We start from the raw sequence: 16961 nt of genomic DNA on the forward strand, positions 1-16961 counted from the left end.
ATCGAACATATAAAAAAATAGACAAAAGTGCATGTTTGTTTAATGCTACAAGCAGTACAATATCTCTAGTATGACGTGGGCTACTACGATAATTTGTATAGTCTGCCATCTGGTGGTTATAAATCATAATTCCTCTCCTTATAAATTAAAAACAAATTGGGCTGAAATAATTTACACTGCAAAAAGGTTTGGTTATTATTTAGTACATATAAATAATTATAGCTAATTATTATTCCAAGCAAATAATTACCCAAAGAAATGTAAACTGATTGTTATGCGGTGTAACTTTTATAAAGTGCTGCATGACTAGACAGCTGTAGCCTAGAGTTCGACCTTTTACCAAAATTTTGTCTGATTATTTTTTATTCATACATTTTATATATTATTTGGCTTTGGTGAGCAATGTAAAGAAACGGAAGAGCAATGTAGCCTGATACTATTTATTAACTTATGCCCAAATTCTATGTTGCATAAATCTACTAACAAACATGTTCTGGCATTTATTGAAACAATGCAACCTGAAAACGATCTTTACATTTAAAAACATACAAGTTAATATTTCTGTGATTTGTGTAAGGTTTTTATTTGTTATTGTATTACCAGAGAATGTCTACTGTGGTCTGTAGTCTCTGCGCATGCGTAGTCGTTGCCCCTCCTAGTAACGTCTTTATTCTCTGCCCCTGCGTTTTCTGCGGAAACCCCTCGAATGCGTGCAGTCGTCGAGTTGTTGTCGAAATCGCATGTAGTCAGCACGGTCAAACTGTGATTTAAACATCTATGTGGTCATCAGTGTTTACGACGGGGCGACTGGATTACCGCGGCAGTATTTTGATAAAAGGAGGACCGGTTTTCCTGCTCATTTTGTTTTAGCGTTTTGTAATGGTTTTGCTGTAAGTTAGTCTTTTGTTGTTTTTTGTATGTGTGATGGACGCCATTTTAGGTTGATCACACTAGCTGCTAGCACATTGTTTCAGGCCTTGTTTCAAACTACGTCGGTTTGTGTTTTGTTGAGATTTGGACTACACCGAACAAACATTTCGGAGGAACTTTGACGCGGACACTTGGGCGACATTTTTGCAGGACTCTACACGTTCACCCATACGGACACCGTTTGGACTATTTATTTCTTTGTCAGAGTTGGACCTTACGGACAGCTCACGGCTAACCGCCATATGGTCCTGGGACTTTGAGAAACCGCAGGAGAATTTCTGGCCTCGGCCGGGGAATTCCGTGGACTAAAAGTCACTTGCGTCATTAAGATTGCGTGTTGCACTTGATCACAATCTCTTTGAACACTTGATATTTTCAAATCGCAGTTATTCACTTGAGGCAAAACCCACACGACCTCTTTAGTGGTGACTGTTGATTAAAGAGAGTGTTGAGATGAGCAAATATGGCTATTATTATGCTTGAATTGTTAAGCTGATAAACTGACATTGAGTAAGGTTGATCGCTGGGAGAGCCCACGCGATCGTGCGAATTGTAGTTGAGTTTGGTTGTGTGTGGTGGTATCTGACCACAAGGATTGTTTAAACATGTCTTGTGTCCATTACAAGTTTTCTTCTAAACTTAACTACGATACGGTCACCTTTGATGGCCTTCACATCACGCTCAGTGATTTGAAACGCCAGATCATGGGGCGAGAAAAGCTGAAGGCCGCGGATTGCGACCTACAAATCACCAACGCTCAAACTAAAGAAGGTAAGCTGGGCAAATGAGTTGCTTACACACAATCTTTGAGGTTGCTTAAAACTAAAACTAATATTTACGTGACCTGAAAGACTACGTGTATATTACATTTCTATCAGAGAATGTCTTTATTACTGTAAGTTAAGTTAGTAAGCTCAAAGCTAACTAACGTTATGCTAACGTTAGCTAAGCCAAATCCTGACTGCCAAAAGCGTTGTCTTAGTTATAGCCTAAGTCGAGTTATTACTTTTGTGAAATGCACTGTCCATGAATATTTAATTTAATAATTGTTTATGAATATTAATTACATTTAAACTTTGATTTTGCCCGCATAACGTTACTTGTGTAGTGAAGACTCCATTTTGTATTTTACGTACGAGTTTACGCGTCGTTTGCTTGAATTTCCTCTCCATTAAATATAAAAGTTCGAAATATTAATGGAAAATGTGACATGTTGATTAATGGCTTTGTCGTTCTTGCCTTTGCTTACAGAATACACTGATGATGGAGCCCTCATCCCCAAAAACTCGTCTGTCATCATTAGACGAATCCCTATTGGAGGGCTTAAGTCGACAAGCAAAACATATGTCATGTAAGTACACTAACACTTTAATTAACTTTTTCCATCTGATCTGCAGTGTTTTATATGGTCTTGTTTTGTAAGCATGTTCTTAAAGCAGGGCCTTAAGTTTCAACCGTTCAAGCCAGAACTAAAATTGCCCTAATATTAATCAATCTTTCATTCTCGCTAAGAATGTTCTCTTGGACTGAAGTTGTCAATTTATTTCCATTTCTGCATTTTTCAACTTAATGTGCTGTGATTGGATAAAAGCAGTGGATAAACAATGGCATTTGGAGTCAAGCCTGCTCCAAACTGTGTATTTTCATTGTATGAATAAGAGCAATTGTGAATATTGCTACTGCTGTTACCAAACTACTTATGTGTTTCCTGGAAGAATTATTTAAATGTCTTAATATAAAATATTTACCTTTATTTTTTGTAGGCAGGTTGAAAAAATTCCAATAGGGGTGAATTTAGAGTGATTGGGATACTTTAAAGGGTTTGTTCACCCCAAAATAAAAAAGTCTGTAATTTACTCACACCTTATGTGTTCCAAACCTGTATTTTTTTTTATTTTTTTTTTACTGAAGCTAAGATATTTTGAAGACTCTTTGAAACAAGACAGTTGACTGTAGCCATTAAAGGGATAGTTCACTTTAAAATTAAAATTCTGTCATCATTTACTCACCCTCAAGTTGTTTCAAACCTGTATTAATTTATTTCTTCTGCTGAACACAAAGAAAGATATTTTGAAGAATGTCAGTAACCAAACTATCCTGAAAGTGTCCCAATCACCCTGAATCAGTTTAAGATGATTTGGTTGGAAAGAATGTCCTAATCAACCTGAATGCACCCCTATCCTTTTTTTAGCCTTAGCGTAATTGCCAACTTCAGAAATGCACCTCATTTCAGTTAGGCAGTTTAAATGTGGCCTTGCAGTCAATGTTAAAGAATCATCAGTGTTGAGTAATTTTAATTGGAAGTTAACCTTTTTTTCTCTCTCTTTTTTTTCTCTTTTTGCAGCGATCGATCTGAACCAAGTGGATCTTCAAAAGCAGTATGTAAAAACACCTCATTTCCTTGTCTCATTACACACATTTTCAAACTCCTCAGCAGTTGTTTTGTCTTAAAACAATTTAAGAAAATTCTAAATGCTCCTCAATGTTGTCTTTGAAACCTGTTTGAAGATAACAAAGTGTGTTGAGCTTAATGTTTATATATTGTGTGATTCGCTAAAGCTGTTGCATTGATTTTCATGTTCTTCTACAATATCCAGTGTGTACAGAAGTCTGTGCGCATGCTAATACACTGTTTCACATTGAATAAGTCTTCTACAAATATGAATTCTGTTGTACAGTGTAGTGTAAGATCACATTGATCTACATAATTCTTGAACATGGCCAATGTTCAATTTGTTTGTCCTTAACGTGGCACATCTGTAAAAAGCTGTGTTTTTTTGTTTTATTTGTTTGTTTTTAAATAAATAAAAAACATTGTGTTATTTATTAACTTCACCTTGTATTATACAGCTTCAGTGTCTGACTACTTATGTTTACTCAATTGCTATTATAAGGCACAATAGTTTGATTTAGTTGTGTGGATGCATGAGTGTGCGAGAGACTGAGTTTATCAAAGTGTATCACCTAAAACATAATGAGCCTTGCCTTGGACTAACTGACAAGGTGAATCATGTATTTTTACAGGCGATTTGTTCTTGACTTGGCTCAGTGTTTTGGAAACTGGCTCTTGGCGTTCAAAGGATAATCAAACGCGACTTGGCTCTTATGTAGTTTTAATTATTACATTTTTGTTCATGGAAAACCAATTACCTTTACTTGTACAACTTAATTTAAATTCCCTGTTATAGTTAAAACTGTACACTAAATTATCTGTGAATTCAGTCTAATTTGTTTATATACAATTTTAACTTTTATTTTAAGAGCCAATTGTTGCAGAATTTGGGGTTGGTAAAAAGTCGGTATCAGTGAGGGTGATTCTTGGGCACAACTTTTGTAATTACAGATCGTTTCAGCTAGTTTTTGTGTCATTCTGACATGGCGATTTGTGCTAAAGTCTGGTTATTCTAACTAAATTGATATTTTTTTCACCACCCTCTTTTTTGAACATTGTATTTTAATTCTCCACAGAAATCTGCTTATTCATATTTGAATCATGTGACTTGTACTTTTTTCCATATTTGATGTCTTCTTTCTAATGTATGCAAATCAGCTACTGGGCCAGTTGCATAAACTTAACCACTATGTGGTTAAGACTGTATCTTGAGAACTGGTTTGACCTACTTTTTCAAATCCAATAAGACCAATCTACCTTTTTATGTAACTGACTTTTAAAAAAATTAGGACCAGTCTTGAAGGAAAATTTAGATGAATTTTAAAACTAGTCTAAACGGTTTATGCAACCGGCCACTGTGACAGATGAACTATGCAACAACAACAACAAAAATTATTTGTGATAGCACTTGTAGTTTGCTTCTCTCCCATGTACTTATGTGATGTTGAGACCCAAACTAGCTATAAAAGAATTGACCCGCTACAAGGCACATTTATGTAGGGCACTTATTTACAAAAGTACCTAATTCCAGTGAACAGTTTTAAATACACATTTCATATCCTATATGGCCTGTTGTATTAGTTATATTTTCTATATGAATATTTTGCATTTTCTATATGACTTACTGTACAATAAAACTTCAGTGTTTAACTCCCTCACATCTTTCTTAAGGCCCTGTGTGTTCACTTTCCATAGGGTTTTTTGACGAGTTACATCTTTCTTATTACAAGTAATTGCAGTGGTCTGTGAAACATGGCTATGAAGCTATATATTTTTCACAGTGTTCAGTGATTCAAAGCTCAAAAATATCCATTAATCGGTTATGACTAGTGTTGTCAAACGTACCAGTCGGTACAAACAAAAATGTTGATGGTACCAGCATTTCTCTAGTACCTGGTATATTCAGTACCCGTTGATACTTTTAAACTCACTCGTTTGAGTGCTCTGAGCTTCAAAGGTTTCTATTTGCAACGTGTTTTTACAAGCGTTTTGTTGCCAATCATATCTGTTGAGCACGTGAACACGATAGCCTATTGGAGGTGCTAGTCAGAATTTGCCTAACACCTCTGAAAGCTCACAAAGCTTGAATTTGTTCAACGTGAGCCGCGTACTCACAAATCCTATCATTATAACCAGCAAATTGTAAACACGATGTAAATAAGAGATTCATTGTATATTTAAGACAGGCTTTTTTTATTATAATACAAGTTTTCGCCAAGAGTGCAGAATTCAGTGAGCTTGCGCTTCGGAGATTGACAGTCTTAGTGATTATCAAGGGCTCTTCACAATCTAAATACAAATTCAGTTTTCTTGCTGCCAAGTACACTGCAAAGTTTCTGGATTGACAGATGTTTTTGCATGCACGATTGAATATGAAACTGCAATGATTTACAGTGATAATCCACGGATGAGCCTAAATGGAACAAAACATTTTAAAGTACTTGATTCAACAGTTTTTGTTATGGTACCGAGAACTGCAAAACTTAGGTACCGTGACAACCCTAGTGATGAACTTATTTAAGATAAAATATGTAATGTTCCATTAACTATGGTGTTTGTATTTATAAATGCTTTTAAATAAATTCCATGTCTTTCCATTAGGTTTTGGTTGTAATATTACTAATTGTGTTTATATATTGTTAACTTGGAAAACTTTTATTTGTCCAAATTCTATCTATTGGGCATGATAGATTTGTGCCTTGTCATAGTGGTCAACCCCTCTTTGTTTTAATGTTTTTTTCCGATGACAGATTGATGATTCTTCATCCATTTCACTGGCCCTGCTTTCGAAGGTATTTTAAACTCTGCAACTACTTGATACACTGTTCTACTGTATCTAACTTCCGTGTTTTGGATTTGGCAAGCCATAATGTAGGCACAAGTGTGCAATTATTATATTTTGTCACATCTAGCTTGTTTATATAGGCTTAGAATGTTAAGAGAAATTGGTTGTGTAATACTCTGTGAAATTGTATGTTTTGCATCAGTCAGAAACTTGCTTATCAGGAATATTGAGAATTTTGTATTTTGCGGCATATCATAAATGACATTAATTTTTATTGTAAGATTAATAATTAGTTATTAATTATATGTGCTCATTGTTTGATAATTGTATAATTGAGTGTGGTACTTGTGTGAAAGCCTGGTCCTGTAAAGAGTGAGCCAACTGCCTTTTATCAGTGTGGAATGGAATACTGTATAAGCCTCTTGCCCCTATTACGCTAATTGCAGGTGTTGATTTTTTTTTTTTTCATAATTGAAAAATTAAGCACTCTGGAATCCTGTTTTTATTTTATTTATTTTGGTCTTCATTGAAGATCAAATCTCTGGATTTTTCAAATTCCCTCGGCTATTCACTTGTGGATTTATTTGTGTAGAGTAATATGAGCAGTCTGCACAAAAAAACGATATATTTCTATATAATGGGCTTTAAAAACACCAGCAGCATTTGCTCTTATGGATAATGGTTAATTGTCTTTATTCTTATGTCAAAATACTTTACAATATAGTGCCATTTTGGTACAACAGCAAATTTGAATGTCAGGTTGATCATGCCATTGTAATTTGGTACTGTGTACTGGTACATGTCTTATGCTATGACTGCATTTCGTGTGTTAGTGTGAAATCTTCTGTTCATCTGACACATCCTCAAGATACATTCCAATAAAACTAAATAAATGGAGGAAAAAAACTCAAAACAATGGGCAATGCATGTGTGTAGTTGGTATTAAGTCTTGGATGAGTTGTCAATTGTCTTTTTACGAACTTTGTTTATGCTATTGCTATGGTTAATATACAACGGGATATTGAGGTGGTACTCAATTTACGTTTTAGAATTTTTAAACATCACGCACTGATAGAGGCAAGAAGCCGCTTCTTACAGGACAAGGTTTCAGTAAATCTCTGGGCTCGATTGACCATTCCAACATTGATTTTATATGTGAAAACATTATTACCTGTTAAACAGACAGCCAATCTTGCTGAAACAAATGCTTCAGAGGAAGACAAAATAAAAGCAATGATGTCTCAGTCCAACCATGAGTATGACCCTATCCAGTAAGTATGCAATTCAAGACATTGACATTTTATGTAAAATTGCTCTGTCAATTCTAACATGAATCTCTATTCATTAGTTATGCAAAGAAACTTGTTGGTCCACCTCCACCAAACTACACATGCTTTCGTTGTGGAAAAACTGGACATTATATCCGAAACTGCCCAACAAATGGGGTAATTGGGTTTTCATTACCACAGCGGTTTTAACATTACAATTGATTTTAACTTGGTGACGCTTACTATAACTTATCGTGTGTCTAAGCTTTTTATTGCCATAGTATGTTCATTTAGTCAGAGAAGAAATTTAATCTTGCATATCAACCATGCGTTAGCAGGATCGAAGTTTTGAAGCTCCTCAACGGATAAAGAAAAGCACAGGAATTCCTCGGAGTTTCATGGTGGAGGTTGATGATCCAAACAGAAAGGGAGTCATGTTGACCAACAGTGGAATATATGCCATTCCTACTATTGATGCGTGAGTATACTTGGCCTTCCTGTAAGTGATTGTGTTAAAGGAAAATTTTCATATTTCTGACACAATTATGAAAAACCACAATTATCCAAACTATCAGAGTAGTGGCCTCATCGTGCCATATTCATTAATCATATTACGCTTGCTTTTAGTGAGGCCTATGCCATTGGGAAAAAAGAGAAGCCCCCATTCTTGCCCCAAAATCAATCTTCATCTTCAGAGGAAGAAGATCCTGTACCTGATGAGCTGCTGTGTTTGATCTGCAAGGATCTAATGACAGATGCTGTGGTTATCCCCTGCTGTGGAAATAGCTACTGTGATGAGTGTAAGTGTCTGTACAAACAAATGTCTGAAAGGTGAAGTGTTTTTGACTTTTGAAAGCTTACAGTCTCTTGACCGCAGGTATTCGAACATGTTTGCTGGAGTCTGACGAACATGTTTGCCCAACCTGCAAACAATCAGATGTATCTCCTGATGCTTTGATCGCGAACAAATTCTTGCGCCAAGTAAGGAGTCCTATCTTAATCATTGTTAAACTCCTGTGTTTTTGCTTCTAACTTAATAGTAGAACATTAACACAACTTTTTCTTTCCAACCCCAGGCAGTGAATAATTTTAGGAATGAAACCGGATATACCAAGAGGATTCGAAAAGCTGCAGTTGTTACACAAGGAGCCCAAACACAGGCTTCTGCCCAGCGGCCACCTCTGAGACTGGCAACCTCACGCCAGCAGGACCCTCTTATGCCCAATGTTCCGAGCTCAACAGCTGATAGCAGCCCTCCCCAAAGTACACCTGCTGCCCCTTTATCTCCTGTTATCACTCATCAGCCCTCCAGTACCCCACCTTCTTCTAGCAGCTCTACTGTACACAGCAGCACTGCACCTGCAGCATCAAACTATAGCCCTGTGGTGAACTCTCCTCAGCACTCTGCTAAGCAGGACGACCCTCCTTCATCTAAGTAAATAATTTTCTAGCACTTCAGAGGATCCACTGGTTGTGTAAAAAATTATGTACCGGCCTCGAGTATGTCTATGCAGTTGTTAAAGGTTTTTGTTTTTCAGGGAACCAGAGGTCTCAGCATCTACTGTTGTGCCGCCTTCAGAACCCTCTGTCCCGACAACTTCATCTTTTCCAAAGGTATTACCTTTTTACTGTTTTAAGTTAGCTAATAAAATAGAATGACATAGACTAATAGAGCCATATTACATGAGCAAGAGTATTTCCGTTAATACTAAAATATTGAGTAAATTACATTTTATATGCAATATGCAACATTTTTTTCTTTGTCAGATAAAAAAAAAGAATTCACTTACAATGTTGCAAACAGTACAATATAATTAGAATTCTGTATTGCAAAAGCAGACAAGCCAAGTAGGGAGAATTACTGTGATTTAACCTGCCCCCTCTTTGCCTAGGGATTCCATGTCCCAGTGATTGGGAAGCCGAATATGCCTCAGCACCACATGCACAGACCAGGTAAGATAATAGCGGCACCATCTAGGTTTGTTTTTTTGTTGACTTGGTGGTTTTTAATATTTACAATTGTTCCCCTTTTTAGGACCGCCAAGGACTAGTGGACCAAGGCCAACTGGAAACCGTCCTGCGTGGGAACCGTAAGTATCAAAGACTAAAATCTTCAAATATTTCAGCTTGATCCAGAAAAGATGAATACTTGACTCCGATCTATTTATCCTATCAGGTCCACAAATCGAGGGAGACCTCCTAGTGAGCGACCACCAAGAACACAGCCTCCACCAGTGCAAAATCTTCCGCCTATTATCCCTCCAGTGTATGGCCCTCCTGCTCTATTTCCTCCCCCACCACACCCTATGCCTCAGCCTCCTGGTGTTGTTCCTCAGCAGTATCCCATACAGTATCCTCCAGGACAGCAGCCTCCCCCTCCCTTCAACATTCCACCACCTGTATTTCCACCTGTCCCACCTGTGACAGCTCCGTGGGTGCCTCCTGGTGCCCAGCCACCTATAGCCAACCCTATCTCTTCTATGCCAGCAGCACCTTTTCTATCCAAGGAGGAGTTTTACCGCCAGCAGCGTAGACTTAAAGAAGAGTATGTAGAGTTCTAACATTATGTATTTATTTATATATATATATTTATTAGGGGTGTTACGATACACGTATTCGTATTGAACCGTTCAGTACGAGGCTTTCGGTTCGGTACGCATTACAAACCGAACTGTTCATCGGACCGTTTTTCCTGCTGACCAAATTTCGTTATTTCAAATGTAGGCTTGTGGCAAGCGCGCTCCTAATGTAAGAGATGCTGGTGCGACCACAACATTGCCCAACATCAAATGGCAAGCGTAATGAAAGCGGAACAAAACTGCGCTACTTGTTGTTTTGTGCTTCTCAGACTGTTTATCAGTTTGGACCGATGCAACGCAAGCCGAGCTTGATCAAGTGACACTGTTACACAGCGTTAAGAGATCCAGTAAAGAAAGCATTTGAATTCACCTCTAAAGTAATAACATCGCTGCGAGATCTAGTGGGAAGCATTCCTATTTCTCTTTAATTAATGGATCAAACAGCGCTGACGTGGAAACCAGGAAGAAACATTGTGCCATGAATGAACTAGCCAGTGTCCACAGATCAGCAACATTCACCATGGATTTACTGTAGTAATACTAAACCATGGAAGTTTGGCAGTCGGCTACAATGCTTTAAAGTAACGTTACGTCGGTTTTATTTTTCGACATTATGAATAAAATTGCTGCCCTCAAATGTTAATCTGAAATAAAATAAACCTTTGTTTTTAACTACTACAATATTATATTTATTTTCTTTTTTCAAGGAGCTGTTTTTGTTTTATATGCTCCTAAGAAGAGTCAAGTATAGCTCAATCATTGCTCAAAGAAAAAAAAAATAGCATTTTTTGATGTTAGTTTTAATTTAAAGAAAAAAATTATTAAAATCAAGGAAATTTCTCTTTCTTTTTGCTGTATAGAAAACGTACCGAACGGTGACACCAGTGAACCAAACCGTGAATTTTGTCAACTGTTAGACCCCTAATATATATATATATATATATTACAATTATATTTATTTATTTATTGAAATGGTTATTTGGCTCATACCTCGTATAGATGATAATGGTTATATTGTTATTTTGATTGAAGCATCATGATTTATTTATTGTCTTTTGAGTTACCTTTTAATTAAATATGGATTGTGTGGATTCTTCCCCTCTCACTTCTAATAATCATGTGTGTGTTGTAATGAATAACCAAATTTTAACTGCAAGTTTTATTTCCTTCCTGTCTTTGATAAATAGTTCCCAATGTCGATTCGTTACCAGGGAGAAGTCGTCTAAACTTGAAGAGTTTACCAATGACTTTGCCAAAGAGCTTTTGGAGTATAGAAAGATCCAGAAGGAGAGAAGGCGATCCTACTCTAGGTTAGGATAAATACAGGTCCACCAGCAAGCTGTCATTTTTGATGGGAAATATTTGGCATCAACTAAATTGTCCTAATTTACCTTTCTTTTTCAGATCAAAATCTCCATACAGGGGTTCCTCCTACAGTGGCTCATCATATTCCTATTCAAAATCTCGCTCTCGGTCCAGATCACCACGCTCCTACTCTCGATCACCATCCCGGTCTCGGTCAAGATCCCGCTCACGCTCTCGTTCCCGCTCGCGCTCCTTCTCTCGCTCACCGTACTCCCGTAGGGGCCGAGGTCGAAGCCGTAGCTATCGATCCAGGTCACGCACTCCTACATACCATCGCTCCCACAGTAGATCTCCATCGTATAGGGGTCGGGAGATGAGTGGGATGGGAAGTGGAATCTATCGTTCTCGCTCCAGATCTCCAATGTATAGAAATCACAGTCCCAGCAAGAAACTCCCTCCCCCTTCTCAAAATGAGGGTGAGCGCAAATACACAGGGAGGTATAGAGAGCTCCCTCCTTATGATGCTAAGGCTTATTATGGTCGAAACGTAGACCAGAGTGACCCCTATGAGAGAGAGCGATACAGAGAGTGGGAAAGAGAATACAGGGAGTGGTACGACAAATATCTTAAGAGTTATGACAACCCACCAAGTGGTCAAATGAGGGGCCGCGGTCCGGGCAGCAGAGAACCCTTTACTCCTGAGCGTTTTGCTCCTCCCCGACCAAGAGAAAACTCCCCCTACGGCAGGGGACGCCGGGAGGATTACCCGCCACCACCTCAGAGCCACAGTGTTCCTCCAAGAGGCAGAGTTGCCATGACATACCAAGAAAAGTGTGCTGAAAAGTATGGACACCTTCATGTCAACACTACTGGATCGGGGAGAGGTCTTAACAAAGAGTCTTCGAAATCTGGAAAGGACAGAGAACCAAGTGGCAGCACCGCTACAGACCCCAAGTCTCTGAAACATAAGAAACATCGTAAAAAGAAGAGAGACGATGGTGATCTCTTCAGCCACTCTGACTCAATGGATGATTCCAGGAAAGATGATCGTAAAGGGGACTCCATGCTGATTAATTCAAGCCGTGATGATGCCACACCTGTCAGGGATGAGCCCATGGATAGTGCTGCAGTGCCCTACAAGAGTACCCCTGAAAAGGAGAAGAAAGAGAGGACTAAAAGCAAATCTGACAAAGGTAAACGAAGGTCTGAAAGCAGTGGGCAGAAGGAAGCATCAGGAAAGACGTCAAAACCTGTTAGAGAGAAGGAATCGGATGCACCGCGAGAGAAGGGGGCTCCCACTGAACCAGCCATTAAGAGAGTCAAAGACGAACCATCCCACAAATCTGAAATAAGTAAACCTCAGTCTTCAGAGTCCAAACTCATGCTCCCACGCAAGTTGATGCAGTCTAGACCCATTAAACACCACCAGGAGCTGAAGCCCATCAAAGATGAGCTCAAAAGCAGGAAGGAATTGGTGAAAGACCATCCAAAGCAAGACAAATTATCTGACAAAGATGGGAAAGTCCCCAAAAAAGAGCCAGAGAAGCCTGTGAAAACTGAGGAGAAGATGCACACCAAAACATCAAGAGAAGATGCCAAACAGGATAAAAAGAAACGGAAAGATGACAAGCCATCTAGGAAAGACCTGGATGTCCCTCCGGTAAAAATAGCAAAAATGGAAGTTGACATGGCCAAAAGCTCTCCAAAACCTAAACCCAGACTGGAGAGTGAAAGGCCAGTTGAGAAGGAGAAAGTAGCTATTCCGTCTCTGATGGATATTAAGCCTGAGCCTGTAAGAAAGATTAAAATCAACAGGGAAATTGGCAAGAGAATATCTAGCATTGATCGGCCAGTTTCAGCTGAGGACTCTGCTCATGCCACAGGAAAGGGCAGGACGGACAAGTCTAGAGGAAAATTGAGAAGGAAGGTGCATGTTTCTGATGGGTCTGGATCCTTATTGGTTGATTACACCAGGTGAGAGAAATTTAAATATGAATAATTAACTTGACAACTCTTATTTTCTTTACCATCTATTTATTCATATTTGTTGTCTTTGGCAGCACCAGCTCCACAGGAGGAAGCCCCATCAAAAAGCATGAGGAGAAGCTTGACCTAAAGAAGACTGTGATAAAGACCCTGGAGGAATACACCAATGACAGCTCCACCCCTGCTGAGGACGAAATCGTCATGATACAGGTGCCCCGTTCCAAGTGGGAAAAGGAGGACTATGAATCTGAGGACGATGATTCTAAGGTTGCAACTAAAAAAGACGGCACCAACACACCCAGCTCTGCTCCTTTGGGGGAGAACACTGCTGCAAAATCAACTGACAAGGACTCTCCCCATGCTGACAAAGCTCCTACTGCCTCCAAAGAGGGAGATGTCAAACCTGCCAAGGACCCCACATCATGTGATAAGGAGAAAGATTCTGACAAAGACAGAGAGCGAGAAAGGGACAGAGGGAAAGAAAGAGACCGCTGCAGCACTGCAGATCGTGAGATAACTGATAAAAAGAAACCTAGTGTACCTAATCAGGAGAGAGAACATGCGCAGGAGAAAGGCAGTGACCATGGCAGTGAACGGAGCTCTTCTTCCCAGTCATCCAAAGACAGGCAAGCTGACAGGCCTGATACCTCTAGAAAGCCAGTAGGTAGAGAGGCAACAACAGGCCTTGCCAGTAGGAAACCAGAGCATAGAGATGATGCAAGAGACCTCTTGGGCACAAGATCAAAAGATGAGAAAAGTCCAATCAGGAGGAGAGTATCGCCCTCAAGGGTAAAGGACTTGCACACAGACTCTGGGAGAAAAACACTTGAAGCACCACCGGAGTCGAATAGGAGTCCAAGTCCAAGCAGAAATAAGAGAGCCTCATCGCAAAATGCCCCAGACCCAAAACGAACTGGCCCAGAGGATCACAAAGGACACTGGCCATGCAGTAAGGAGAGCCAGGGTTCTAGGCATTCTGATGTGCGTCCTATAAAGGACCGGGAGCACAGGACTCCTCATAGAGCTTTGACTCCAGAGCCTAGGTCTGATGCAGAGAAAGGTGGTGTACATGGCGACCACGTCAAAATCCCATCGGCGCGCTCCACAAGACTGTCATCAGATTTAGCACGGGAAACCGACGAGGCTGCGTTTGTCCCTGACTACAGCGAAAGTGACAGCGAGACTTCGGACACTGAGAGCAAAATGGAGCAGAGAGGACGAGAGCGGGACAGCAGTGGCAGCCAGAGTCCAAGCCCCTCTGGAAGCCATGGACCCAGCAGCAGCCCCAGCTCTCCGGGCAGTCAGGACAGCAAAAAAAAGAAAAAGGACAAAAAGGAGAAGAAGGAAAAGAAAAAACACAAGAAGCACAAAAAACACAAAAAGCATAAGAAACATACAAGTAATGAGTCTGAATCAGAGCTCAAAGGACAGAAACACAAACATAAGAAAAAAAAGTCCAAAAAGAGCAAGGACAAAGACAAAGATGACAAGGAAAAAGATGAAAGTGAAAGAGATGAACATAAGGCAAAAGTATCTGTTTAATTAATTTATAGGTTTAACCATTGATTTAATTTACTCATCTTTAAGAAGCATTGGAAAAAAAAATATTGTTCTGCAGAAAAGTTTAAGTACTGGTTCATCTTTCACTCTATTTGCTAATTCTCACTGGTTAACAACATGCTTTTTTGTGTGTGTCTGACCATGCTAACCTCTCCCACCAATGCAAGAGAATAGCTACTTGAATTATAAAGGTTATTTGGGTTCTGAATTTTCATGAATATTTTTGTTCTCATTTAAAATTGTTGCAGATTCTCATTAAATCATGGTTTTGAATTAAGGCCATTGTAGAGGAAGCACTTTAGAAATGTGAATGTGATTGCAGTTTTGCAAAAATTTGCAGAGTTGCAAAAGCCCTTTTGTACCTCATCTCTTGTATGTTTAAGTTGGATAGAAACATATCATTATAACAGTATGATAATATTGTTACAGAGGTAACAGGAGAGTGTCATCCAGGCATTGGGCCACACTGATTTACAAATTGTATGTTTTTGCACTGTGAATATTTCCTCTACTCTTTCATTTTATTTGACTTCACCTTCACAACAGTAATTTAAATTATCTGCTGAAATGGAATTGTAAATGTTCTGAGGGTAATAAATTTTTTCAGCAAATATATATGGTCTCTCATCTTGTTTATTTTCTTGTTTTGGTAATGAAGATTTCTAAGAAACCACAGACTATTTCTAATTGTCTTTTTAAATAGTTATTGGTAACACTTTATTTTACATTGTTACATACTTAATGTAGAAGTAAACCGTAAATTATGCATGCAACCAACCCTAGACCAAATCTTATTCATAATCCTATGTATTGTTTTATGGTGTCTCAAATATACTTTACACCTTTTACCTATTTTTTCATTATTCTCAGGTAGGTAAGGAAAGTCGAATCTGGACAATACCATAAGCATTCAAAATACTTACAATTAGTTCAGCAGACTTCCCTGTGGTCAGTTCTTGCTTAAGGTCCTTAAAATATTAATCAGACAATATCTTGCCAATAATATAAGTTTTATTAAAGTTAACAAGCGTTATATCAAAGTTAAAGTTAGGTTACAATAATAATAAGTTTCAACAATCAGCTGGTTATACAGGCGTCGAGGGACACTGCGCTATTCAGTCTCCAAAGCCTTCAGTGTCTCTCTCAGCCTTTTATATGCAGGCTTCGGAATGTAGATTCCAGACCCTCTCCTGACATCATCAAGTGGAGTTCTGCCAACTGGTTAGACATGGCTCTTAGCTTTTTACGCCGTATTCTTTCACGGCGCCTCCGACTCCTCTTCCTCTGCTTTCTTCTCTTAGTCGTCTGCAATATATACTTTATCTAGTACATTTTCATTAATCATAAAACTATTTCTAATACATAAGTACTTTCTACTCTAAATCAGTCAACACATACATTTCATGCAAGTAAGTAATTTTTCTTAATAATAGTGAAATCACATAATACATATCTTGTTCAACATCACTAACAGGGTTACATACATCTATCTTAGCAAAAGCATTATTACTATTTAAGTTACATCACTACAAAGCAAATCAAGCATTAATCAAGGCAGTTTAATTGCAAAATCATCCTCTATATTAACAGTATACATTACTCTGTACTTAAATGTATAATTACACTGCAAGGACACCTTAAAATGAAGTGTAACAATTATTTATTGTATGTACACCAGTATCAACTATTACATTTTGGGGGATTTTAACTACTCAATGAAATTACACCCATCTGATATCCTATGTGATAATTGTAAACACAACAGGCATTTCAATTAGTGTTTATGGCAATACTTTTTAAACTGTTTACTGAAATTATTCATTAAAATGTTTATCTTGAATGTCAAAGAGTAGCCTTAGAAATGGGTTGAATACACTAATGCTGGAGAGGGTCATGGTGTAATGGTGTGGTTTAAACTACATGTAGTCAAACTGGGATTTTTGTTTAAACAAAATTGCATTTGGTATATGCATTAAAAATGGACAGTCTTTCTCTGATCAAACCAGACTTAAGTGTTGATACGTACCTCATCCTGCACTAAGCAGGTTTTTTGTCCAATCAGCTGCCCGTACCACAATGGTAGTTGAACAAACTCAGGGTTACGGGATTAGTTTTGAGTTGGCCAAACCAACCCAATCAGGCTTTGATGCTGATCA

At 38.5% G+C, this 16961-nt stretch overlaps 1 protein-coding gene across 2 annotated transcripts; it reads left to right on the forward strand.

The window, feature by feature from the left end:
* Window positions 1-657: 657 nt before the first annotated feature.
* On the forward strand, window positions 658-15413 carry rbbp6 (retinoblastoma binding protein 6). 2 transcript variants are annotated; one of them, XM_079625521.1, is made up of 17 exons: window positions 658-1701; window positions 2182-2281; window positions 3275-3308; window positions 6073-6114; window positions 7290-7378; window positions 7456-7552; window positions 7711-7853; window positions 8003-8175; window positions 8253-8356; window positions 8452-8810; window positions 8914-8989; window positions 9268-9328; window positions 9411-9465; window positions 9552-9920; window positions 11142-11264; window positions 11359-13233; window positions 13320-15413. In XM_079625521.1, exons 1-17 carry the CDS (start codon window positions 1536-1538, stop codon window positions 14785-14787), a joined length of 5334 nt encoding a protein of 1777 aa, XP_079481647.1. In that variant the 5' UTR covers window positions 658-1535; the 3' UTR covers window positions 14788-15413. The 2 variants fall into 2 exon arrangements, with proteins under 2 accessions (XP_079481647.1, XP_079481648.1); XM_079625522.1 differs by having other exon boundaries at window positions 7714-7853.
* Window positions 15414-16961: the final 1548 nt, after the last annotated feature.

The sequence above is a fragment of the Phoxinus phoxinus genome (assembly GCF_949152265.1).
Source record: "Phoxinus phoxinus genome assembly, chromosome: 1".
Classification (NCBI taxonomy): Eukaryota; Metazoa; Chordata; class Actinopteri; order Cypriniformes; family Leuciscidae; genus Phoxinus; species Phoxinus phoxinus.